Source organism: Podarcis muralis, chromosome 5 (assembly GCF_964188315.1).
Source record: "Podarcis muralis chromosome 5, rPodMur119.hap1.1, whole genome shotgun sequence".
Classification (NCBI taxonomy): Eukaryota; Metazoa; Chordata; class Lepidosauria; order Squamata; family Lacertidae; genus Podarcis; species Podarcis muralis.
The window spans coordinates 53,070,864-53,096,421 of NC_135659.1; the positions used below are offsets into that span (position 1 = coordinate 53,070,864).

The 25,558-nt window shown below is 43.1% G+C and overlaps 1 protein-coding gene and 1 long non-coding RNA gene across 4 annotated transcripts; one reads left to right on the forward strand and one right to left on the reverse strand.

The window, feature by feature from the left end:
• Positions 1 to 7,599, forward strand: LOC114599153 (uncharacterized). Of its 2 annotated transcripts, XR_003707262.2 has the most exons (3): positions 4 to 136; positions 6,923 to 7,020; positions 7,111 to 7,599. It is a non-coding gene; the product is annotated as an uncharacterized LOC114599153 (long non-coding RNA). The 2 variants fall into 2 exon arrangements; XR_013392945.1 differs by having other exon boundaries at positions 1 to 136; positions 6,923 to 7,599.
• Positions 5,144 to 25,556, reverse strand: CFAP57 (cilia and flagella associated protein 57). 2 transcript variants are annotated; one of them, XM_028733801.2, is made up of 22 exons: positions 25,248 to 25,556; positions 23,083 to 23,399; positions 21,945 to 22,231; positions 20,742 to 20,949; positions 18,998 to 19,150; positions 18,073 to 18,212; positions 17,241 to 17,406; positions 16,150 to 16,263; positions 14,392 to 14,604; positions 13,650 to 13,823; positions 12,643 to 12,804; positions 11,799 to 11,954; positions 11,581 to 11,674; positions 10,579 to 10,769; positions 9,309 to 9,482; positions 8,407 to 8,565; positions 8,022 to 8,165; positions 7,792 to 7,908; positions 7,080 to 7,214; positions 6,860 to 7,003; positions 6,247 to 6,379; positions 5,144 to 5,501 (listed from the first exon to the last, which is right to left on the reverse strand). In XM_028733801.2, exons 1-22 carry the CDS (start codon positions 25,402 to 25,404, stop codon positions 5,293 to 5,295), a joined length of 3,747 nt encoding a protein of 1,248 aa, XP_028589634.2. In that variant the 5' UTR covers positions 25,405 to 25,556; the 3' UTR covers positions 5,144 to 5,292. The 2 variants fall into 2 exon arrangements, with proteins under 2 accessions (XP_028589634.2, XP_077784959.1); XM_077928833.1 differs by having other exon boundaries at positions 7,950 to 8,165.
• Positions 25,557 to 25,558: the final 2 nt, after the last annotated feature.

The window sequence follows — 25,558 nt, forward strand, 5'->3', positions numbered from 1 at the left end:
AGAAGGGTGGGGATGGAGAGACAACCTGCTGTTGTCCTTGGAAGCATTCCAGCCTGGTGACTGTGTGCTTGAGGGAAGCGGAAATAAGAAGGCCGATGGAGCAAGGGAGACAGGAGGATATACAATACAGGCAGAGGTAAGCAAATACAGGTTGAAAGAGTTCTACGTTAACCCTCACCAGACAAGCTCCTTGCCAGACGGGTTCACATTTCCACCCCCTAAGGAGCAGCACAGTCGCATTCTGACTTTTGCTAAGGGGCAGCAGACAGGCATGGGGCCATTTAGAATGCAGGGTGGTGCCAGGAAAGAAACACAGCCATTCTGCATTTTTGTGCACCCGTCATGAAGGTAGGAATCTTCATCAGACGTCTTGAAAAGAGAGGTTTTCTTTTAGCCTAAAGCAAGGCATTTTATTGGCCTTTGGGAGAAAAAGTTCTGACCGGGCAGGATCTTCTCATGGCCTTAGTGCAGGCATGGGCAAACTCGGCCCTCCAGGTGTTTTGGGACTACAACTCCCATCATCCCTGACCGCTAGTCCTGTTTGCTAGGGATGATGGGAGTTGTAGTCCCAAAACATTTGGAGGGCTGAGTTTGCCTATGCCTGCCTTGGTGTCTAAGTAGTAACGGTATGACTAGGATAGTATACTATAATCACTTCTAAAAGAGTAGGGACTTGTGGGAATATTGGCTAATGAATGGATCAGACTTTGACTGATGGGCAGTAAACCCCTTACACCCTCGAAGCCTTTCCTCCCATGATGGTTTCATCAAAATAAAGTAAGTGAATAAACAAGATACAGTGGTCCCTCGGGTTAAGTACTTAATTCATTCCGGAGGTCCGTTCTTAACCTGAAACTGTTCTTAACCTGAAGCACCACTTTAGCTAATGGGGCCTCCTGCTGCCGCCGCGCTGCCGGAGCACAATTTCTGTTCTCATCCTGAAGCAAAGTTCTTAACCCGAGGTACTATTTCTGGGTTAGCAGAGTCTGTAACCTGAAGCGTATGTAACCTGAAGCGTATATAACCCGAGGTACCACTGTACTTGGTTTTTGGATTAACAAAATAGAGAGACTAGGAACCATCTCTCTCTGCCCCCCTTCTATCCATTAACTTAAGGTTCCCAAATCCTTTCAGTATACAGAGGTATATTTAAGTAATACTGAGTGGGTAGGCAAGTACCATTGCTATGGGACACTCAAGATAGTTGGTGCAACACAGCATTCAGTTTTTTGCGGGGAGAAGATTGCATATGATATTTTCTAAGACTTGTAAATGTCTTGCTTTTCATGAGATTGAAGGCTTGACTTAATACATATTTTTATCTCAATACTCCAATACTGCCTGTACTTCATTATTGTGGGAGCGGGGAAAGCTTATGATAGGTGGTATTGTTATATCCATTTGATAGATAAATGTGATAGAAAGAGAACCATGTATATGGTCATCCAGCAAGCTCACGTCAGAGTTCAGCATATCCAACACACGGTCAAGCCGAGTGCCACCAGGGTTTTGAGTGCTAAAAGATTTGTGGTTGATGGTGACAGCAGCAGTCTAGGATTGCTTTTCTTCCTCTTTCTCCCCTACCTTGCCATCACATACTGCAAGGCCTGTCTTCCATTGGCTTCACATTTCCTACCTATCTTGTTCCTGACAAAAAGTCACAATTCCAGGTTATGCGATTTCTAAATCATGCCGAGTTATTGGATTCTGTTACTCTTCCCTCTCTTCATTTATTGTGTCTTCCCTTACCCGAGTGTAATACAATAGCACATATTCCTTTCCTATAAATGACAATGGTCATATCTTCAGTTGGAAGGATTTTTTGAACTTCTGGTAGGCTTCTTGCAACATAAACTGTCTGGTGTAATGCCTGATTATGTGCATGACAATTCACATTTCCTTCTGTAAATCTGTGGTACTACTTCCCACCCTAACCCTGTCTTCAACACCTTTCTTCTGGTTGACTACCAATTTGCACAACTGATACAGTATAATAGGGACGCGGGTGGCGCTGTAGGTTAAACCACAGAGCCTAGGACTTGCCGATCAGAAGGTTGGTGGTTCGAATCCCTGCGATGGGGTGAGCTCCCATTGCTCGGTCCCAGCTCCTGCCAACCTAGCAGTTCGAAAGCACATCAAAGTGCAAGTAGATAAATAGGTACCGCTGCGGCGGGAAGGTAAACGGCGTTTCAGTGTGCTGCTCTGCTTTGCCAGAAGCAGCTTAGTCATGCTGGCCACATGACCCGGAAGCTGTACGCCGGCTCCCTCGGCCAATAAAGCGAGATGAGTGCCGCAACCCCAGAGTCGGCCACAACTGGACCTAATGATCAGGGGTCCCCTTTACCTTTATACAGTATAATACTTACCCTCTCCCCTACTCTAGAGATACTGTCTGATTTAAACAGGTATGTTTTAGCAGGAGACAATGCTGCACTGATACCGTGTGTGAATTGATTCCTGTTAAAAACATGCAAGTTTTGTTTGGAAAACACTGGGTGAAATATGAAGACTAAGTGTGCGCTAGAATGCAAAGCATGGTTTTCATAGCTATGTTGACACAAAGAAAAATACTAACATACCTTCTTGTAAAAAAAGAAAAGAAAAACCTTACCGTGTGATGCAGGCATGACATGAGCACAAAGGATTGTTATGCTGCCTCAGAATCCAAGACATGACTGTAAACATAGCTAAAACATCCAATAAAACCTACATTGCCATTCTGCCTCTGTTCCATGAACTTCCTCTGGTCTAGGAGTAATCTTCCAGCAAGTGCTAGACTCCGAAAGTCCCTTGGTGAGATGGTTTGTCAGCAGTGGGTTGTTCAGCAATCTTCTCTGATCAGGACAACATCCTTATGGCATGTTCTCTAATTACATCTTCTGAAGTGCCTGTGTGTGCGTGCACCATGGGAAAAACTTCTCACCTGAGGGCAGCATTGCACCATTGTGGAGCAAAGACTTAACTATTAAGGAGTGTTTTAAGCACCTGTCAGAGGAAGATCACTCCTAGCTACCTAATAATTATCAAGAAAAAGATTGATTCACATCCGCTGCCATTGCCGGAAGAATTAGTGATGGACATACGGAAGAACATGGGATATGAATGATTTAGGCATTGTAGGCATGCATATTATTAATTAGTTCATAGAAAGCATTACATGTAGCTTACTCTGAAGAGCATCTGCCTTGTTAAGGACTCCCCTCTGCTGATCTTCTAAAAAAGTTTCTAAAGCAGTTACAGCAACTGGTGAATTGGTGAATTTCAGAAGGCTTTTGATTAGTAAATGCAAATAATTAAGAGAATAGTGAAACTACTTGACCCAGGATGCTGCAGAGTCTTGTTCTGATAAGTCAGGGAGCAATAACTTGAAGGGTATAGCTTATCACCAGCGCACCATAAATTGCTGAAGTGCTTTTGCTTTGTTGCTTCATGGAGGACAGAAAACAAATGGTTGTGTTGTGAAAAGGATACGTTACTAAGGAGATTAGATTACAGAACAGTCAATGTTGGTATCCGAAAAGCAGAAGGCATATTATTGTTGCAAACACAGTCAGCTAGTTTCGTTGCATTTTCACTGGCTGTCAATATGCTTCCAACTTCCATTCAAGGCCCTGATGCATACCTGTCAAGTCATTTGCAGCCTGGACCCCACATATCTTAGGGAGTGCCTTTTTTATATTGTCCCCTATGTCAATAGCAACCTGCTTCACAGGCCCTGCTCTGAGTACCAACTCAAGCATATCATGGCAAGCATCAGTTGCCCCAAGGTGGAATTCCCCAAGGTCCATTATTCTCCCTCTCTTTTGGCATCTTGTGTGCGCATGCACATGTGCCTGCATATGCAAATATATTTCTGTTTAGCCCTCAGTTCAGCTGACAGGTTTGTTTGTTTGTTTAATTAGATATGGGGAAGGATTGAGGACTCCTAGGTTGGGTGTGTAAGTAGGTTCACACCTGCAGTCAGCCATGCACAGATTTACTGTTCTGCAAATAGCTGGAAAAGCAACTCAGAAGAGAGCAATGGATCTGCCACAGAGTGTACCAACAGGGTCTCATCAATCAAAGTTTTGCTGCCAATGGGAAAAGATGCAGGCAATCCTTTATTTCCCAGACTAGCTCAGAGGACAGAGAATGTGTAGAGTTGAGACTTTCTTACATCAATGCTAGGCACAAGGGTCCTGTCTCCAACAGGATTTTTGCTTTGAGTTGAAACAGAGCTATGCTGTGCGGTAGAGATATGGCCTCACCTATGAGCAGCCTCAGATATGCAGATGACACAACCTTGATGGCAGAAAGTGAGGAGGAATTAAAGAACCTTTTAATGAGGGTGAAAGAGGAGAGCGCAAAATATGGTCTGAAGCTCAACATCAAAAAAACGAAGATCATGGCCACTGGTCCCATCACCTCCTGGCAAATAGAAGGGGAAGAAATGGAGGCAGTGAGAGATTTTATTTTCTTGGGCTCCATGATCACTGCAGATGGTGACAGCAGTCACGAAATTAAAAGACGCCTGCTCCTTGGGAGAAAGGCGATGGCAAATCTAGACAACATCTTAAAAAGTAGAGACATCACCTTACCAACAAAGGTCCGTATAGTTAAAGCCATGGTTTTCCCAGTAGTGATGTATGGAAGTGAGAGCTGGACCATAAAGAAGGCTGATCGCCGAAGAATTGATGCTTTTGAATTATGGTGCTGGAGGAGACTGTTGAGAGTCCCATGGACTGCAAGAAGATCAAACGCATCCATTCTTAAGGAAATCAGACCTGAGTGCTCACTGGAAGGACAGATCGTGAAGTTGAGGCTCCAATACTTTGGCCACCTCATGAGAAGAGAAGACTCCCTGGAAAAGACCCTGATGTTGGGAAAGATGGAGGGCACTAGGAGAAGGGGACGACAGAGGATGAGATGGTTGGATAGTGTTCTCGAAGCTACAAACATGAGCCTGACCAAACTGCGGGAGGCAGTGAAAGACAGGAGTGCCTGGCGTGCTCTGGTCCATGGGGTCACGAAGAGTCGGACACGACTAAACGACTAAACAACAACAACAACATGAGCAGCCAGCTTTTCCCCTGGTGCTCTGCATGTTTTTTCACTTGTTTCTCCTGTTTGGAGACTTGCAACGTATTAGCAAGAGGCAGACAAATCTGGTCTGACTTGTTTATTGTTTCCTTTCCTTATCCAGAATCAGAGGTGCTAAAACAAAAACAAAGAACCCAAAGGGTCAGGGTAGGAGTGGGTCCTTCTCTAGAGATGCAGAGAAGATTAGCTAAGTTTGGGTGTCTTCTGCACATGTCATTGTGATTGTCCACCGCTGCTTCTGTCCAGTTCTAGCAAGGGAAGTTTCGAACCTGATGTAGGCCGAACTGCAAGAGCTTTTTCCTGCCCTTGCATTTGGTCTTGGAGGTACTTGATTTCCAACCGCTGCATTTCAATGATCCTCTCCGTTTCCTCCTCTGGATTCAACCGTAGGATGGTTGGAGTGTGCCGTTCAGGGGAGGGAGCTGGAGGAAATGGAAAAATCACATTGCTTGGTTGTAACTGTAGAAAATACCTCAAAGAGATGAGCCAGGATGAGGGATAGCCATGAACACAACAGAAAGGATAAAAGGAAAACAGGGGTTGGAATTATTGGGCAATTTCCAAGGTCTACACCAAAGAACAAGGCCCACTGACAGTTCCTGGACACTTCACGACACTCCTGGACACTGCCTCTCTAAGCAGTAAGGAAGCAGTGAGAGGAGCTAAAGAACCTCTGCATGTTTTTATCCAATCTACCTCTCTCTAGGAGGTGGTTGGCTAACTTAGGGAGTGGGGGCTCACTAACAGCATCTTGTTCAATCCTCCTTGCAGAAAAGTAGAACTGAAACTTAGGCTTTTGCTTTGCTCACAACCAGTTGTTTTGCAAAGACAACTGTTACTGTGTTAATCCCAGAGCAATATGACTATAAAGTACGTAAGGTGCATTTTAAAATTGGATCAGCATCTACAATAGCAGCAGAACATAATCTTTTAGATAATACAAAATACCAAAGTGAGTGTAGAACATGAGAGACTTACACATGCCAGCCAACTTTTGATCAACCCCTCCCACTAGCAATACAGCACCGCCAACAGCTGCATGTCGCCCTTGGGAACAAAACAGTTGCCCACCCCTGTTCTAGGGAAAAGGGGCCAAAAGGAAAGAAATGGAAACATTTTCTGGGAAAGAGCAGAAGGGGAAAGTGAGCTGAATAACAACTTGGTTACCTAGGGATTGTGCTGGTTGCTTCTTGCGTTTCATAAGGAGCCCCAAGGTTGACTGGAGGTCAAGAACTTGAGTACGGGTGACCTTCAGTTCTCTCCGCAGCTCATTTATTTCCTTGATGAGGCTCACATTTTCCTACAGAAACAAGATGTAGTATAGCTAAGGTGATAGGAAATTTACTGTCTATACACCAAAAAGAAATTGCTGACATTGTGGAAAAGCATACTGATATGCAGAACAAGACCAAGAGCTAAACAAAGCAGATGCTTTGGGTATAAAGGTATGGAGGATGCCTCTTGTGTTCTCCATATTTGCCAGGTATGCATTGCCTATCTATTAAAACAAAACAGGGGTTCTCCTGAGCTCTGCAGAGCCAATTTAGGGGGGCACATGGGAAAGCCCAGTTGTGCCAGTAGAAGTTCTTGTGTAGGGCTTCTGCTGATGGGACTCGTTAGGTGAATCCCACCCACAGTACTTTTCAAATCCACATTTGAAATTCATTATTTAAACTGAAATTTCTGGACCTTCTGGACCTGGGAATGGAGCAAATAGAACTTTTTTCTTATAGCAGTTTAGAAGAGTGGACCTGCCCAGTTCCCCTCACAGTGCTAGTACCTGCATGATGCGCACATAGTCTGCACGATGTACCTCGCCTTCTTTTATCACCTTCTTTTTCAGTGTTGCCAGGTTGCGCTCAAGATGCTCTCGCTGCCGTGTGTACTCTTGATGCAAGTCTGTGTCAACGCCAACAATTTCCACCTGATGGAGCAAATGAAGTGAGCTCAAAGGAAGTATGGTGGGTATCTGCTGCTGAGAGAGAAGAACTTTCACTTACCATATCTGCCTTCTGCACATACTTTTCATAGATATCCCGGATGCTCTCCTTCAGTTTCTTGGGTTCCTGGATGAGGCCTACACAGTTGTGAAGATCTGTTTTAAATCGCTTGACAAGTGCTTCCATGTCTCGTTCCTGCAGTCAGAGGAACACCAAAGCTTGATGCAGCAGAATACATTGCCTGTTGGTGAGGCTTCCTTGCTCTGGCTCAAATTACATCTCACAAATTGTCTGTGGGACAAATACTGGCCAGAGGGTACCCAACCTATCGGGACCCCGTTAAACATTTCAAATCCCACAGTACTTCTTCATCACTTGAATTTCCAGCTCTACATAGCTTGCTAACCGACAGCTGAATGTATAAGTTGTCTTCAGGAAAAAGCAGAGCATTCAGTTTTAGGAGATACAAAATAATGTGAAAGCCTGAAATGAAATTGTTGTTTTACATATGCAAGTCATCAAGTCATGGACAGGCTTGTGCAAAGTCACCTATTAAATTATTATATTAGAGCAGCCCCAACACATTTGTCATTACCTTTGCTTTGATGTGAAATTTAAACACTAGATTCAGTGGAAGAAAATTTCAATTACCATTACAGAATCATAAAGATGGAAGGAAACTTTAGAGCTCATCTTAGTCTGTATATGACACCCTAAAGAAGGACCAGTTATAATTTGGTGTACCACTTTTTTCAGCTGCCATTTGACACACCTTTTGCATCTCTTTGTGCATCTCCCGGTCTGTGGCTTTCAGTTTTAGCCGTAGCTCTGATATGTTCAGTTCCAGTTGTGTGTTCTGCTTGTGGAAACGTTCCAGCTCTCCTTCCATCTGCACAGATGCATGAGACGAGAAGAGGTTTTAAAGGAGGCCTGTGGCCTGCTATGGTTTTCAAGCTGGCTCAGCTTCAGGGCTGGGAGTGGGCTGCCTAAACTGCTTCTCACCTCCTGGATCTGCTCCTTCATAGCTTTGATATCATTCTCACGCGGCTCTATTTGCTTCTTCAACTCCTTTATTTTATAATCTAGTACAAATTTGAACTTCTCCAGTTCTTGGTTTTTTTTCTTTAGATCGTAAATTCGCTTCTCCTGGGACAAATAAAATAGAGACATGAGGTGAGTGGGGATCTCTTACAACTTCAGCCCTACATCAGTGGAGTCAAGAGACAATGTGTGGGAAGGTGGCATATGAGGAGGAAAAAGGAAAAGTGCCAGAAATATCAGAGAAGGGATAATGAATTCTAAGAATTCAGAGCCTTTGTAGATTTGGACAGCAAAATCCAGCTGGGGGTAGAGGGGTGGGAAAGGAGCATAGATCCAAGCACCTCACCTTGTCTTGAATGGTCTCATCTCTTTCTTGAATCTCTCTCTTCAGCCCCTGGATGTCCTTCTCTAAGGCTTTAATGATTCCTTGCAACTTTTGCTGCTCCACCTTCATTGCCTCAATGTCACTGCAGCGCTCTTCAATCTCTTTCTGCAGACTGTTGAACTAGAGAAAAAAGCATAAGGTATCTTTCAGTCTGAAGCCAGTGTCTCACCCAGCAACAGCTCCATGAGAACTGCTGACAAGAATCAGTGAAAGCTACATGGTGGGCATCTCCATATCCCTGCACAGCTGATGCCTTCAGGAAGCAGAGTTGATCATGGCCCATCAACTGATGGACAGTGAGTTCAAACCTGCAGGATTGGCTGTGCAACCAAATCTCTAATGGGAAACTCGGTCAAACAGCTGATCCTTGCAGAAAGGAGCTTTGCCAACCCTATACTGGGTGCTTGGAAAATGCTGAGCATGCCAAGCACTTTACACAGAACTTCCCAAACACCTAATAGGCAGATGGATATTGGGAAGCACTGCATAAGGGAGTTGGACAGGTGGGTGGGATGACCCACCTGTCAATCATCTGACAATTAAAGAAAAACAAGCATGCAAGGGCCATTTGTACAATTAACATAACATTTAATTTGGCCCTTTGCTAGCATTCCAGCGTTTAGATAAAACCTTGCATTTTAGGAAATAATTTTACATTAGATGTAAAACAGATTTTTGTTGACATTTCTGTGACACTGTTTCAATAGACAGTTGGGTATTAAAATTTGTGTTGCTTTTTATAATTTTAATCTACTCTTATTATCTATTTTATTGTCATTTTGTTAGCAGAGAAAGTGGTATATACATCTTGAAATAAATGATCACAAACCAGAAATCTGATAGCCTGAAACAGGTGAGCATACCTTCTTCCTCATGATTCCTGTCTCCCCTTTTAGCCGCAAATTTGATTCTCTTTCCTCACGAAGTCGCCTCTCATACTTAATTTTTATGTCCTGGATTTCTCGATCCTCATCTTCTTCAATTTGTTTCTTAGTTTCCTCAAATTCTCGGAGCTGAGTTCTTGATTCATCTTGAGCCTGAAAGTTAGGAAGGAGAAAAGTAAAAAGGAGGAGTTAAAGGAGCCAGACTGTTAAGGGATCAGACTGAAATGATTGCCTGGGAGAGGCAAGACCCTGGGCTAGTTTGGAGATGAGGCAGATTGACACAAGCTCTCCGGGGATGGCAATGCAGCAACATGATGTTACAGTGCTGGAGGCTTAATTACATGTTACAAAAGCACTGAATGACCCAGTTCATAAATTAGTGGTGGGTAAGTGGATCTGACCAGTGCACCAGATTTTTACCTCCACCAACCTTGCAGGTGAACTCTGACAGGTGGGCGAGTCTGGATATTAAAAAGCATATGTATGGAAAGGTGAATGATAGAAACATCCAGCTACTTATGTCACTCTGAGTACAGTAAGGATGAAAAAATGAGAGTTTGGAGCTGTCATTGACTTCAGCCAGAAAGGACAGGTGAGTAGGGTTGAGAATAATCTACTTGAAGAGTACTTTAAATTAGAATCTCTGTAGTTGTGAAACTTGCTTAGTAGGATCCAGTAGAGTGGCTCTTTTTTTTAAGGGGGGGGTGTTATTGGAATGTTGTTTTTATTTTGATTATATATTTTGTGGTTTTTATGTTGATCTTTTCTGTGAACCAGCCTGAGAGCTTCCCGCCTGCATTCGCTCCATAAGATGCACACACATTTCCCCTTACTTTTTAGGAGGGGGAAAGTGTGTTTCATAGAGCGAAAAATACGGTATGAATGTTGTCATACAGAGACTTTTTGTTGGCGTGGTTTACTTTTACTTTTTGAAATATGGCAATCCTATCTAAGCCAGAAACAGGTCAGCCTGCCTAGGGGTTTTATCTGAGAGAACTGTAAGTTAAACGCAGTAACATGTGGCACTCAGGGAAGAAGAAGACTGGAAAGATCTGTGTTTGGGATGGGAGATGGTTGCCTAATCAGGAGGGGCAAGGACAAGAGTGTACACAGATCAGAGCTCAACTTCAGAGCACAGCTAGTGGAAGTCAGAAGAGCGATGAAGGGCTGAATCGGTAGTAACTTCAAGCATTGTAGAACTGCGCCCATCCTTAAAAAGAAATAAAAATGAAACCATCACAGCTCATACCTCTTCCAGCTGAGTGGTTTTCTCAAGCAGCTTTGCCTCATAATATTCTGTCAGCTCCTCCAGCGCCTGGTTTTTGTGCTCTTCCATTTCATGAAGCTGCTTCTCATAGTCCTCCTGCATGCGTTGGGATTTCATCTGAAGCTCCTGGTACTTCTCAAACTCCAGCAGAAGCTTCTGGTTATTGCCAGATTCTGACCCAAAGAGAGAGTTAAAAAACAAATTAATGTGGGTGGGTGGGTGGGTGGGTAGGGAGATGTATTAAAAAGTAAGGTATGTCTTGTCCTCTCCCAGATATCCTTAGTCTTAGGGAGCCGTTTTAGACCCCACATCTTGGTGCCTGCTCACTTCTCTCTCCTCTAGCTCATACTATTCCTTAATCACTAGCTTTGAAGCCCCATTTGCACACTCTTTACAGGTGCGTCTACATCAGAACTCCATACTCAGTAGTTCTGGCTTTTTAGGCACAAAAGAAAATACTGGGGGATTAACTTCTGTATGCCATCCCCCCAAAAGTGGGAATGATGTGACGTGCATAATGCTGTGCAGATGCTAAGATGATACAGACTACTCCACTTGTGGTGGCTTTGCAATGACAGTAATATACTGATGGCCATGGAAGAAGTGTGCAGTAAAACCTTGTTTCTTGGTGGCTTACAGAGATAAAACGCTTTAAAAAGGTATCTCCCGTTTTCAGAAAGTTACCTACCTTACTATGCCCTGCTTATCTATTGCCCCTTTATGTTCTTCTTTATTAGGTTTGCTCATTTCTTCCTGCCTTTATTGGCAGGGAGATATAATTATAATTAAAAAGATGAGTTAATTCCAGTTACATTCAAGCAAATTATTGTCAATATGCCTATGTACTCAATCCTCTAAGTTGCCCCTTTGCCATGACCGACAAACACTCAGCACGGGAAAGGTTTTCTTTCTTCATCTTTCACCATAGGGACTGAAGCCCTTTCTCACAGTCTGCAGGAAAGTGTGACTTAAAGTCCTCCTAACCTAGGTCTTGCACCTCTCTTGCCTGCTTCTCTGTTAGTTCTGCAACTTGTTCCTGGTGCTGTGCTTCCTGCTTTTCTTTATCTGCTTTCAAAACCTGAAATACACAGAGATGAGAATTACACCTGAAACTAGGCATACCAACCTTCAAATCCCTCAGGTGACTGCATGATGGGAAAAAGAAGACACAATAATGCTGAGAGTTGTAGTTATTTGCTCACCTGGTTTTTGGTTTTCAGTGATTCCATTTCCTGGATGAATTTCTCAGTTAGTTCTTTAATCTTTTCATTATAATTCATGTCCTTGAGGCGCAGCTGGTACTCATTTTCCATCTTCAGTTCCTCTACACGTGTTTTTAGTTCTAACATGATCTGAGTCTGCAGGGTAAGGAATCATAAGAAAAGAAGTTGGTGGCAAAACATTCAGATATGCAAATTAAATAAAAATCTACTGTACACAGTATCTTGCCAGATCCATATTTTAGGGCTGTTTCATATGTTAAATTTGTCATGGATACACACAAGGCATTTCAGGTGGAATTCAAAATGGTGGCCTTCAAATCGTTCCATTAGTGCAAGCATTCTAGCATGCCATGCAGAACAATGCCCCCTCTCTTCCCCCTGAATGCTATTCTGGGGGGGTTCTCCCAACCCCCACCGAGCCCATTTCAAGCAGGTGGGGGAAGAAGCCCTACTGCGCAAGCAGAAGTCCTTGCACAGGACTTCCACTGATGGGTGCTAGGTGAATCCTGCCCTTCACGTTTATATGAAAAACGATGATATATAAAGACAGCATATATTGTATCTGGCCATATATATGCATTTCCTATAACATGTGAAGTAGGTTTCAGGACAGGGAGCAATGTAGCTCATGAGCTCTATTTTAAGTGTACAGTGTTTGATTCTTGTATTATAAGGCTAATTCAAACCTGCTGTCTCCTCTCTACTAGGGCCATGATATGTACTGGGTAAGTGCTGCCCCCATGGAGATAAAGCACATTTGGGTTAGTTGACACAAAGTCTTCTGATGTGTTCTCTTCCCATTTCAAAACTCATCCGTACTGACCTTCTCTTCCATGTCTGTTCTAGTGATCAATACTTCATCAGAGTATGGCACATCTCTCTCCCTTTTCAACCCCCGCCCTTCTTTGTCATAAACTTTCCAGATAAATATGCAGCCATCCTCTGCAGATGTTAGTAGGAACTGATCATCAGCTGTTATGGACATCTGTGGAGAAAAAAAGGCATATGGAACTCCAATAAAACACAGTTGGAGAGTCAGAGAAAAGAAAGGGCAGTTGGCAGAATCAGAAGAAGATGCTCCGGGTGGATTAATAAGGATCAATTATTTTAAAAATATATCCATCTCTTTGCCTCTAGTGATATCTCTTCTTCTCCACTTTCCCCATTTTGCTCCAAGCATTCCCCTTGCCATTTGTCAGGCTACTGTCCATTCCTCAGAATCCATTTAATTAACAACTTGTCCTTGTTTTCAGTGGCTTTCCCATTCACTCTCATTATCAATCTCAGTCTTATCTTTTTAATGAGGCACAGTAGCAGACTGATTTTAAACATGACACCAAGAAGCACAGTCACCCTCACGCCCTTGCTCTCAACATTACTGGAACCTATGGTGAAAGCATAAGTGATAAACAAGCCTTCTGGATGAAATAACATTTTAAAAATAGTACTGTACAGCAACAATGCTGTAAATGTTGCACTCCAGCGTCTGAGAAGCTAGCAACCCAGAGAGATTTCCCCTACACTCTCCCAGCTACATACACTCAGCTTGGAAGACTCCGAGAATGAGGCTGATGGGTGTACTGTTTAGGTAGAACTCATTCTCATTACTTTCCTCATTACTGTGATTAGAGACTCTGTTGTCTATTGTCATTCTTATTAAGCTACTTTGATACACAATAAATATATCATATTTAGATATGCCCATTTGTGGCTCATTGCGTGATATACGGTGTGCCTCCTTTCATTATTTGTTGCTGCAGACTCAGAAAAAGAAGGGATAAATAAAGGCTATGGCAATTAAGTTGACCTGGAGACTGACTTGGCCTTTACCTTGGTGACTGGACCAGCATGGGCTTGGTATTCATTGTATTCCTTGTGCACAGGTAGTGGGTATTTCATGGACCGAATGGTACCTGCAGAGGTTCCGGCGAACACCATGCGTCCAGAATGAGATACCACTATGAAAGTGTAGGCAACTTCAAAAGTGGGCACTTCTCGCAGTATCTGAAAGAAAGGACACCCACCATGCTTTTAGCAAGTCACTCAGCAAGGATTAAATTTGCACTGGAAAGTGGCAGAGGGTACACAAATCCATTATTCATTCTCTCCACTGTGAATGTCCTGTTATCCTCTCAACGCCTCAAGAGTCATGAATTTCCCTCTCAACTTCATAACTGGGAAGAAACCCACAATTTTTGGCAACCAAGGCAAGGTATAGATTCCATAGATGGCTATACTCTTATAGAGAAGAAGGAAACTATGAACACAACTGTCACTACATGGCATAGGCAACCACTGGTGTTAAAAGCTGGAGGGCAAGCCACAGCCACTGGCGGAGGAAGAGGAGTGCGGGGGGAGCGCACCACCCCTGGGAGCGCAATCCCAGTAGGGTGCCATTTTGGCTGCCCCCCACCCCCGCTGGGCACCCCGCCCCCACCTGCTCTCCGCCCCCCCATTGCTGGAGTATGAAGCTCTGCCACTGGCTACAGCACTGGGTTCACTGAGCTTCACTTTCTTCTGCATTGTTTGCTGCACTTTGATCAGCTCCATAAGTGTCTGCACATGAGCTCACCGCAGAATCACAGATCTCCTTGATGCTATGATCAGATCCGACAGCAAATATGACTTTTGCATCGGGTGATATTGCCACTCCATTGTAGCTGCAGGACTTGAGCACACACTCGGATTCTCTCTTGCCATTCTGGAGGTTCCATTCATATACAGCCCCATCTGTGCCACAGGAGACCAGTTTATAGTCATCCATGCTCCACGCCACTGCGCGTACCTGGAGGGGCGAGTGAGAATATATATAGAATGCTCAGGCAATCCTTACTTAGGCACAAGAGACAGGTTGCTGCTTGGTACTCTGCCTGTTTACCTGGTGTCATTGCATCAAACCTTTTACATAAGAAACTCACAGAACACAGCCCCTTTTCACCCTGTGTCCTTTGTGCTCACAGTTTACCTGTAAGCAGTTAAGATAAAGATTCCCATTATAATCCAGCAGGTCAGGCTAAGAGGGTCAGGAATTATGTTCATGAACTGAATTCAGAGTTATAACAGCTCACACATTTGGTCTCCAAACACATCATAGCTAATAGCCAGTGGCAAGGAAAGGCCTGCAGATTACCATCTGTCCTTGTTGCTCCTCTGGTTTTGTCCTCCCCTGCTCAAAGTTCTATGCCTTTTTTGACAGATCAATAAAAAGTGAATAACAAAAAACATGCTCTGTAGTTTTTGAACCCACACATATTTCTAATAACTCAGTTAAAAAGGTATTTGCTTCATTTTCACATTCACCTTGCTCTTGTGTATATTGTAGTAACTTAAAATTGTTTATAAATACTGGAGTCAATTATAAAATTATTTATGAAACTCTCCCAAATTATAATAAATTATCTGCCTAGTTGCCTGGAGGCAATTCTCATCACATAAGAGTGGCTGTTTACAAACTTGCTTTATTCTGTTTAACCTTTTCCCTTATCTCTAATAAGTCTTATCTCATTCCATCCCAGATAGTCCCCTTGCTTTCCTTAGCAAAGCTTCAGCTTCTTTCACTATAAATTGGACTCACAAGCACAAAATGGTGAGATAAGAGGGCACTGAACTGCTGTAGGTAATCATGGGTGGAACTTATGGAGCTATCTCAAAACATTTCATAAGCTTGGAATTTACCTATTTGTGATCACTAGGGCATCAAAGCAGGGCTGATGACAGTTCAAGAGGAATCCACTTGCTCCTTAAAATTCATTGGATCAAAGTTCTTAAATTCAAGTCTTTTTTGCACAGATATTTGGGAGGCCAATTACGGCAAGGGATGTTGGAGGGAATGTCGTCTCCACAGTCATCTAACAGGTTGTTGGCAATTCAGTAAACAAACATTAAATAATATATCTGTTTTCTTGATAAACCGAGCCCAGACAAACAAAAAGCACTTTTAAGCCCTACTAATTTTAGCAAGAGAAATTTAAGCACATTCCTATTAAAATCAGTAATAAGTCCCACTGAGTTCAATTGGACTTACTCTACATGTGTATAGGATTACAAAGCACTGTAAAAATGCTGGCTCTCTTTTAACCTAAGCTATTGCACGTAACAGAGGAGAAAGCTGATTCCATTATATCTGCACTGCCAGAGAAGGAGCACCTTGGAGTATTTTTAATCCTTCACTCCTATTCTTTAGTTTCTAGTGCCTTTGTAATAAAAAAAGGAATTCAATCATAGGCAGAGCCTCTAAACCAGCTTCTTGAGAAATCCTGTTCTTTTGGCTTCTCAAATATATTCAGTTTAATGTACTATTCTACCTGTATTGTAGGCATCGCTTACTGACCTTCCCATTGTGCCCTTTCAAGTTAATGATGTTTTCAAAACTTGTGGCAGAATAAATGTGAATCACATTTCCATTTACTGCTGCAAACAGATGACCTCCTGTACTGAAGGCACACTGTAGAGAGAAGCAGGAGACAGCATGAAGCAACGAGACTTCACATAGGTAACCTCTTTGTACGTACCAGATATCCATAATTCGGAGCCCATGCAGAAAACAGCCTCTAATCATCCTTCATCACAACCAGATGCATCTGTTGTCAGAGAGTGGTATTCTGCTATTTTGTGCCCCTCCTTTGGCTCCAAATTTTGTCTGGGAAAGTGAGCTATTAAGGACCTACCAAACTAGGACAAAGTTACTTGAGGGTCCCACTGAACTCTATTGAAATGGAAAAGAGAGTGTCCGCACACTATACAGTGGACGTATACCTTCGGGTAACGTAACTTTTGGGTTGCAAACCTGGAAGTGTACACTTCCACGTTTCACCACGTGTGCATGCACAGAAGTGCTCTGCACACCGTGCGTGTGCAGAAGCGCTTAATCGCGCCACATGTGCAGAAGGGCACCTCTGGTTACAAAAATTTCAGGATACGGCCAGGTCTCCAGAACGGATCCCATTCGTAACCGGAGGTACCACTGTATACTGGCATGAGACCTTCTGAAATGCTTAACTGTTGAATCTTCCTTCAAATCCTAGCCTAATTGATTAGCAACAGGGAACCCTGAGACTTCAGGTACAAGAAGTATCCTAAACTCTACCTAACTCGAAGACTCTCCTTATTCCATAGGAAGAAGGCAACAGTCTTTTTGTATGTACCTGGAAATCACCCTTCTGGGATCACACCCTACTCTGTATTCCAGCAGAATGTGGGGAAATTCCTCTAGCATATTTGAGCAAAATCTCCCCCAGAAATTGTGTTCTGGTATGGGTTATTTCCTGAACACAGAAAAATAGTCTGTAGGTGGGCAGGGAGAGACCTGTTCCAAGCAAACGTGGTAACACAACTTACTAGTCATAAAGTGCCTGTGCCACCTCCCAATCTGGTGTTCCCCATTCAAGCTCCTCCACCAGTTCCTTCCCCTGCACTGCTCACCTCTCTGCACCCTCGTACAGTGAAGTCCTTGAAAGTTCGGATGTCGTCAATAAGCAGATTCATAAGTCGGAGTTTGTCAGCAAAACCAACCAACACATACAGTCCACTAGGGTGAAGGGAAAGTGCATATGCCTCTTCTTGGTATTCCTTGTACAGGTCCAGTGTGCTGCAGCAAGAGCAACCATGGCAATCAAAGCACAGACCACGCTTCTGTGCAGCTAAGTTGTACCTAGTGCTATTTTTGGTCACAGTTCCCCCAAGAAGGTCAAATGCTGGGGAACAGTGAACAAAGGGGAACAAAGACAACTTGACAGCGTCATAGATATACCAGTCCCTTTCAATGCATACATCAGGGCAGCAAAAATAATTTTTCACATGACAGGCAGTTCATACTGTCAGGCAACCAAATTAATTCAGCATCACATGAGAATCAATTTGTATAACCAGAACTAACAATAAAACTGTCATTTTTAAAACCTAAAGTTGATAAAAGAAATAGGCTTTCTAATTTTGATTGCTCCAGATTTTTAATGGAATTTTTCTGGATTTAGAACTAGGGTTATATTTCTGTTACATACACAGGAGTCCCATGAAGAAGTACAATTATGTAACTGAACCTTGCCTATCAACTGATTTCTAGAGCAAGCACCATCTCTTAATATTATTTTGTTCTCTGAGTAAATATAAGCAGGTTCTATTTATCAGAATAGGACTGACACTTGTCCTGATGATTGCCTGGGGCTCTGTAGTGAATTGCTACTCACTCATGGTCTGAGTACAATTCATAGTCAGTACAAATCAAAAGGCTGTGCAACAGATCATGTCCCCTTACTTGTTTTCATAATTCCAGATGCGGACAGATTTGTCCAGTGAACAGGTAGCAACGAGGGGCTTGCGAATGCAGGTATCCAAGCCAGTAATGGAAGCAGAATGTATTGGGTGGTTCAGGTATTCAAAGTGAGCTGTCTCCCCCTAGTGAAATATCACAAACATGTTAGCTAGAGCTGCTCATGTGATGGTGTAACACCAGGCAACACTGAACTTCTCTCCATAGCAAAAAGGAGGCATTTGATATGTACTAAATTTATCAAAGCACTGGAAAGTCTAGTGACAAATAGAGTATTTGTAGAGAAGTACACCAGTGACTATAGAAAAGTACTCTGAAGAGGTCCAAACAGAAACAGCCACTACTGGAAATTTGACTGGAGAACAGACCTTACAAATCTTGGGGAGATTTTCTGCAAGAGGTATTTAAGATAGCTGAAATGTGTCCTTGCTGTCTCACAGGAGAACATGACATTTTGAATTGTTTTGATGACGATTACACCAACATGTCTATGCACCAGGGCAAAGGAGGTTGCAACAGGAAAGGCTGCCACTCTCTATATCCATAAATTGATACTGGCTATGGTCTGGATGGAAATACCAATGAAAGGCCTAAGTGCCGTGAGTTGTGTGGTCATGATATTGCTGCATGGTTATTGGTGCTTTCAATGTGAAGTTGCTATAGGAGTTATTCAGTGGTGATATCATGACTGGTGAAGAACTGTGCAATTGAGAGTATTCTTTATGTTGCTGGTTCTCCTTTCAACACTTTTTTTTAGGGTTGCTGAGTAATTGATTTGATGCAATCATATTACCAGACTGTCTTGGTTTCTTGTTTTTGTTCTGTTCTTTGCAGCACAAGAATATAAAATTACTTTGAACACCACATTTGCAAGTCGTTGCTCAGAACACAGTGCTCTTAATGAACTCACCTTGCTAATCTCAGCTGCTGATATGGAGAGGAGATAGAGCTGATTCTTAGTTGTGCTGATCAGAAGTGTTTCCTCTGCAGGACTGAAGGCAATACAAACAACATCCTGTTTGTCCGACTGGTTTGGATCATTGCTGCACTGGTCTTGTGGAATCTATGAAATAAAGCATCTTAGTTAACTACTTTCCTAGATACATACTTTCTAGTCCAGTTTTGCAGCTGTGTAATAGATAATGTTCCATAAACAATGGCAGCAAGATTACCTTAATAAAGATTTTCACCTTTAAAAGCACAGACCCAAAATGGCACATGGACCAAAAATGGGCAATTCCAGGGCAGAGAGGGCTTAGTCCATAACCTAAATTCCATCAAACCCCAATCCTGACCCCTATGCTCACAATGTTATGCTGGTAAAATAGGGAATATAAAAGAAAATTTTGAACTGAACATAATATCCACCCCTACCTTACATTGTCAAACGTTCTTCAGCCCTTGTGTTTTGAGGGATCATAGAATCTTAGAGTTGGAGGAGACCAAAGGGTCATCAAGTCCAACCCCCTGCAATGCAAGAATCTCTGCTAAAGCATCCATGACAGATGACCATCCAACCTCTGCTTAAAAACGCCCAAGGAAGGAGACCTCTTGTGGGGGTCTGTTCCACTGCTGAACAGCTCTCACCATCAGCCTGGGCAGTGGAGCAGAAGAAATAGAAGCATCATAGTACCACACACAAGGGAGGGATAAGTACAGTGATGGTTCATGGAGGTGGGGCAGCGATGTCCTCCCAGCAGCAGCAGGATGAAGTGGTGGTGGTGAGGTTGGGGAAGCATTGGGTTGGTGCCATTGGCCCTGCAGATAGGTGTACACCTACAAGGGTACTTCCACCATGGAGCTCTCCCAACCTCACTGCTGCCACCTAGCCTCATCCTGATGATCTCATCACTGCAGCTGCTGCAAGGATGTCCCCACCCCATGATTCATAAGAGCTAATGAAGATTACAGTCAGCACAATCTCTTATTCAAGGCTCTTTCTTAGCTCGTCAGAACCCTCTGTAGGGTGGAGGGGGCTGGAGCTGGGGATGGAGAATGGGCTTTTTAGCTGGAACCATGTACTCCATTTTTGCTACTATGACTCAGCAACATTCTCTTCCATCTATGAGTGAAGGGTGGGGGCAGGCTCCTTGCAGCTCACAAGCTCACTACTGATACAATGATAATTCAGATGGTATAGGGTGGGCAAACAAGGTCTGCTGCGGCAATAACCTGCAGGACTGGCAATCAATTAAACAAGCAGAGCAGGGAACAAGTATAGCAAGGTGGGATGACAGTGGCTGCAAGATGCAAACAGCAACTTGGGTGTGTGAGATCAGCAGACTGGAATGTGAGTGCTTCCCCTGATTGGCTTTGGCACCTGTAGGTGTGTGAGGACTTTCTCCAGCAGTCCTCACAATATCATATCCAAAGCCTGAACCTGAGACCTCCTGTATGCAAGACTTGTGATGCACCACAGGGTAGGGTTTGTCATTTAGCCACCTTGGATCTCATTGATATGGCTGGGTCTGTTGGTTGGGGATCAGCAAATGCCTCATCATGTGTTTGTCTCCTACCTGCGGCTGGGGTTGAGTGGTGTCTGGCGCAGTGTGGGTTCTAGTTCTGCTGAATCTCCTCCTTTTGCCTCCAACATTTCTATTGTTGGTGAGCTATGCGATAAATCAAGCATTCCATGTCTCAGACATCTTACCTACCCGTATCTCTCGGCTTTCTCTGTAACCTTCCTTCTCATCTGACTTTTCAAACAGTAGAACAATCCCGGGACCAGCTGAACAAGCAAATCCCTTGGAATATGCAGCAATAGCAGAGACCCGAGGTAGAACTGCTTGCTGCTGTGCTTCAGTTTCACAAACCACCTCAGTGGAAATCTCAGGGGAATTGTGAGCAGGAAACTCAATAAGGCTTTAAAAAGAAATTCATCAATCAATCAATCAGCAGCAAACAGAGAAGTCTAACAAGTTCCAAATGTCAGTTGCATGAGGCGTAAAAAAATGATTGTTGTTCATTTTAAACTTGTTTTTTTCATTTCAGAGACGCCACATAGTCCTAGTATCAACATAAAGTTTCCCCTATTTGAAATTTTGTACACATATATTAGGACATAAGTCTCATTGAACTTGGTATAACATTTCGAAGTCAACGTACTGAAGGGTTTAGGGAAGATACTAAAGCTGTGCACACACTCACATTTACTCTGCATTCAGTGCACTCTCACTACTGGTTTCTGAAGCCATGTACATGCAATGTTAACCACAATCCACATCTGTCCTGTAGTTGTTTGTGAAATACTGTGTTTTCATGTTTCTTGCCTCAATCCAGTGTCAATCTGGATTGAATGCACCCATGAATGCACCATGCCCCCGTGACTTGGAAACATATCCAACAGTACTGAGGTGTACAAGGGCATGCCTATGCAATTTAACATGCAGCAGAGGGGCAATGACCTTGCTGCATTTTAAGCCAGTAATGTATACAAAGCCTAACACTCCAATCCTAAGCATCCTTCTTGAATTTAATTAGCACTTTACACAAGCTTTTAAACGATATCTTATAAATTTCATTTATTTATCCTCCAACAAGTGTGACAGATCATGATTAGTCCCATTTGACAGTGAGACAAAACACTTCCCCTATGACAGTGGGACAAACGGTACAATCCTGCGCATGTCTATGCAGAAGTTAAGTCTCACTGAGTTCAATGGGACTCACATTCTGGAAAGTGTGTATAAAATGGGTGGACAACCTTTTCAAGCCTGAGGGCTGCCTCAGAGGCAATAACTTTTCTCAGAGAGGCAATACAGTCATGACCATGATACCATTTGTAGATCATAGTAAATCACATTATCTGCTGGAGCACACTGACCACTCCAGTGTCAATAGTTTGAAGGCAGTCTCACCTCTCTGAATCCTGTTGTGGTTCCTCCTTATCTACTTCAGAGACTGTCTCTTTGCGCTCAATACTTGTCTCCCAGCGAAGATCACCGGAGTCAAATAGGTAGATCTTGCCTGTGTCAGTGCCCACAACCACCTTCTCTTCAGAAAGCCAGGCATGAGACAGGTAGTTTTGAGGTTCACCTCGCAAGAAGTTGGTCTGTTTTAAGGTTCCTTCTGTGTATCTAAATAGCTTAAAAATGCCATATCCTGTAACACAGACTTGGGTGTTATCCTGTGGATTGAAGCTCACCTGGAAAGGAAAACAACATAAAATAAATGATTACTTGATGAGCAACATGAACAATTGATTAAAAAAATTAAGAGCAAAGGTCACCAGAGTGTTACAATATAAAATGTGTAAAAATAAAAGAAACAAACAGGAACAAAAATAATAAATATTTAAACATAATACTTCAGAAAAAAGGCCTCCATGATAAAACAAGGAGTAGAGTAGGGAATTTGTCCTGTCCTTCGTTGTAACTGCACAGTTCTGCCTAAGCAACCTAAATAAGAAACCTGACTCTAGCTAGGAGCCACGTTTAGGACACACAGTTTGTGAAATAAATAAGGATGTTACACTGCAGTACAATTCTCAACCACTTGTTGAGACAAGAGAAATTGTTGTAAAATTGAGGAGTGTTGAGTTGTTAAGGAGTTAAGAAATAGAGATTGCAGCTGTAAACAATAAGTTAAGGGAATAAGAATTTAATGAAAGTGAATTAAATAATTAGTTGAAGGGTTGCTGAAGAAAGGTAAAACAAGGATGCAGAAAAGGGGAGGTATGGGGAAGTCCGAGAAGTAAGGTGCATGAAAATAAGATTATGAAATTATACATGTTTAGATGTTTGTATGTTTTGTTTTGTCTACTGTATGTTCTTATTACGTGTTTGGAAAATTAATAAAAATTTATTAAAAAAAAAAGAATGTGAACAGAAGATCTGAGATTTCACACTAAGTCTATCTCCATATGGCAACTTTTCTCACTGAGGTCTCCAATGGTGGAGGCAGAGCCTTTCTCTTTGAGGCAATGACAAGTGGTGATAATTACCTCATGTACCCAAGTACTATACTGATGCATGTGGTGCTTCTCTTCTATGTTACCTGATAAAGAGGATTGTTCTGGACATCAACCTTGATAATTGCCATTGTTCTTTGCTTTTCCCACATCCAGTAGGCAAGGTTTGATTCTGGAGGTCCTGTCTGTGCCACTAGATATTTAGAATCAGGGGAAAAAGCTACACTAATAAATTCTTGGACCGCAAAATCAAAGCTGTTCAAGATCTTCCGCTTCTTGCATGGGACAGATGACAGTTCATAGATTGTGATGGTAGGTTTATCCTGCAGTATCTCTGAAATAGCCAGATAGCGTCGATTTGGACTAATTGCCAGTGCTAGCATCCCCTGGCTCTTTTCTGAGCCTATAAAGCACAAAGAAAAAGCTTATGTGAGCTTCATGTAGGAACATTACATTTTCAGGAGCCAAGTCCAATATCACGGTTGCCCATGTGGGCTTCAACTTTTTTTCAAAGACTTCAGGAAATAACTACATATTACTGAGATGATTATAGAGATGATAATCCAGGAAACTGAAATCCCAATAATTTCCTTGTTGTAGAGACACTGGCTCAGTTCACACATAACATTAAGCCAAATTATGTATTAGCATAGCTGAATCTATGTATTAGCATGAATGTGTCATCATGCAGGTTCTCAGAGAGGGGATTGCAGTCACTTTTCTCCTTTACTAAAACAAGCCAAGCTTCAAACATTGGTTTACAAACTTGGCTTGTTGCAATAAACAATAATTAAATGTTAGGTAACTGGTAACATGGGGACGCGGGTGGCGCTGTGGGTAAAAGCCTCAGCGCCTAGGACTTGCCGATCGAAAGGTTGGCGGTTCGAATCCCCGCAGCGGGGTGCGCTCCCGTTGCTCGGTCCCAGCGCCTGCCAACCTAGCAGTTCGAAAGCACCCCCGGATGCAAGTAGATAAATAGGGACCGCTTTCTAGCGGGAAGGTAAACGGCGTTTCCATGTGCGGCTCTGGCTCGCCAGAGCAGCGATGTCACGCTGGCCACGTGACCCGGAAGTGTCTCCGGACAGCGCTGGCCCCCGGCCTCTTGAGTGAGATGGGCGCACAACCCCAGAGTCTGTCAAGACTGGCCCGTACGGGCAGGGGTACCTTTACCTTTACCTTTAACTGGTAACATAGGCTAGTGCTTCCAGTCTCCTCAACACAGCCACACTAGAGGAGAGAGAAGCATGCAAGAGCAAGGCCCATGGAATCATAGAATCATAGAGTTGTAAGGAACCTCAAGGGTCATCTAGTCCAACTCCCTGCAATGAAGGAATCACGTGACAGGTGGCCATTCAACCATTCAGCCATGAAACCTCACTCAGGTTCATTCACATGATGCTAAACCATAGTTTCCTGAACATCTGTTTATTTATCACATTTTAATACCACTTAATATAATCATTTTCTAAGCAGTTTATACAAAAACATCCCAAGAATACTCAGATGAATTGTTCAGCAATGCTTGAACGTAACCATCTCTAAAATATACACCTAATGGGAAGTTGCATTTTAAAACAGCATAAGAAAGAAGCGAAAATGTTTATATTTCACCTAAAACTAGACAGAACATAACAATGGGCAGAAGCCACCTTGCAACCAAGTGTCAACGACATTGTTGTGAAAGCATATACAAACAAATACTGTAATTATTTTTTGGAAACCATGAAGCATGATGTTTCCTACCAGCTTCAACCATGCTTTCCAACTTTAATGTGATATGTGGGTTCCGAGCATAGCTGTCAACCTTCCCTTTTTTGGGGGGGAAATTCCCTTATTCCAGCGCCATTTCCCGCTGCTTCCCGCTGCTATCCCAGGTTGTTAGATAACCTGTAGACTGTCCCCGGGACAGGTGAGGCTGAGGATCCCTTATTTTTGAGGGTGCTGATCCCTTATTTTCAAATCCAAATGTTGACAGCTATGGTTCCGAGCCTGAATCTCTAACACTGCAACTATTTAAACCCAGGTGGCTACTTTATTAGTAATAAATAGCACAAGTATCATGTCTAAAATCTGAAAGGGAAGGGTCAGCAGCTAGGAATGCAGACGAGGCCTTGCCTATTTAGAAGACTGATATTTTAGGTGGGTGGCTGCACCTTCCCACTTCCTTTCCTAAATTTCAGCCTTGGCAGTGAGGGGACATGGGAGAGCAGGGTGTGGGGTGGGGAGGAGAAAGAGGAGGAAGCTGATTTACCTGGGATGAACTTCTGCCATTTCTGCTCAATGTGATATTTCACACAGCTATTCCCCGCAGGGTACACTATGATCTGTTCATCGAAGAAGCAAATATTATTTGCCACCCGAGACTGGAAGCCAAAGATGTGGAGGGCTTGCGCCACAATCACCGACATGGCGCCTGAGATTCAGCAAACTTTGCTGGAAAAGGAGAAAGAAACGTCAGGAAGATTTCCCAGGTGGGGTTGTCGTGCTCCTTCCCCAACAGGCGCCCAGGGATGGGGCCCCGACCCGCCAAGTCGTTTGCTTGCTCGTCCCGGGTCTTGCTCT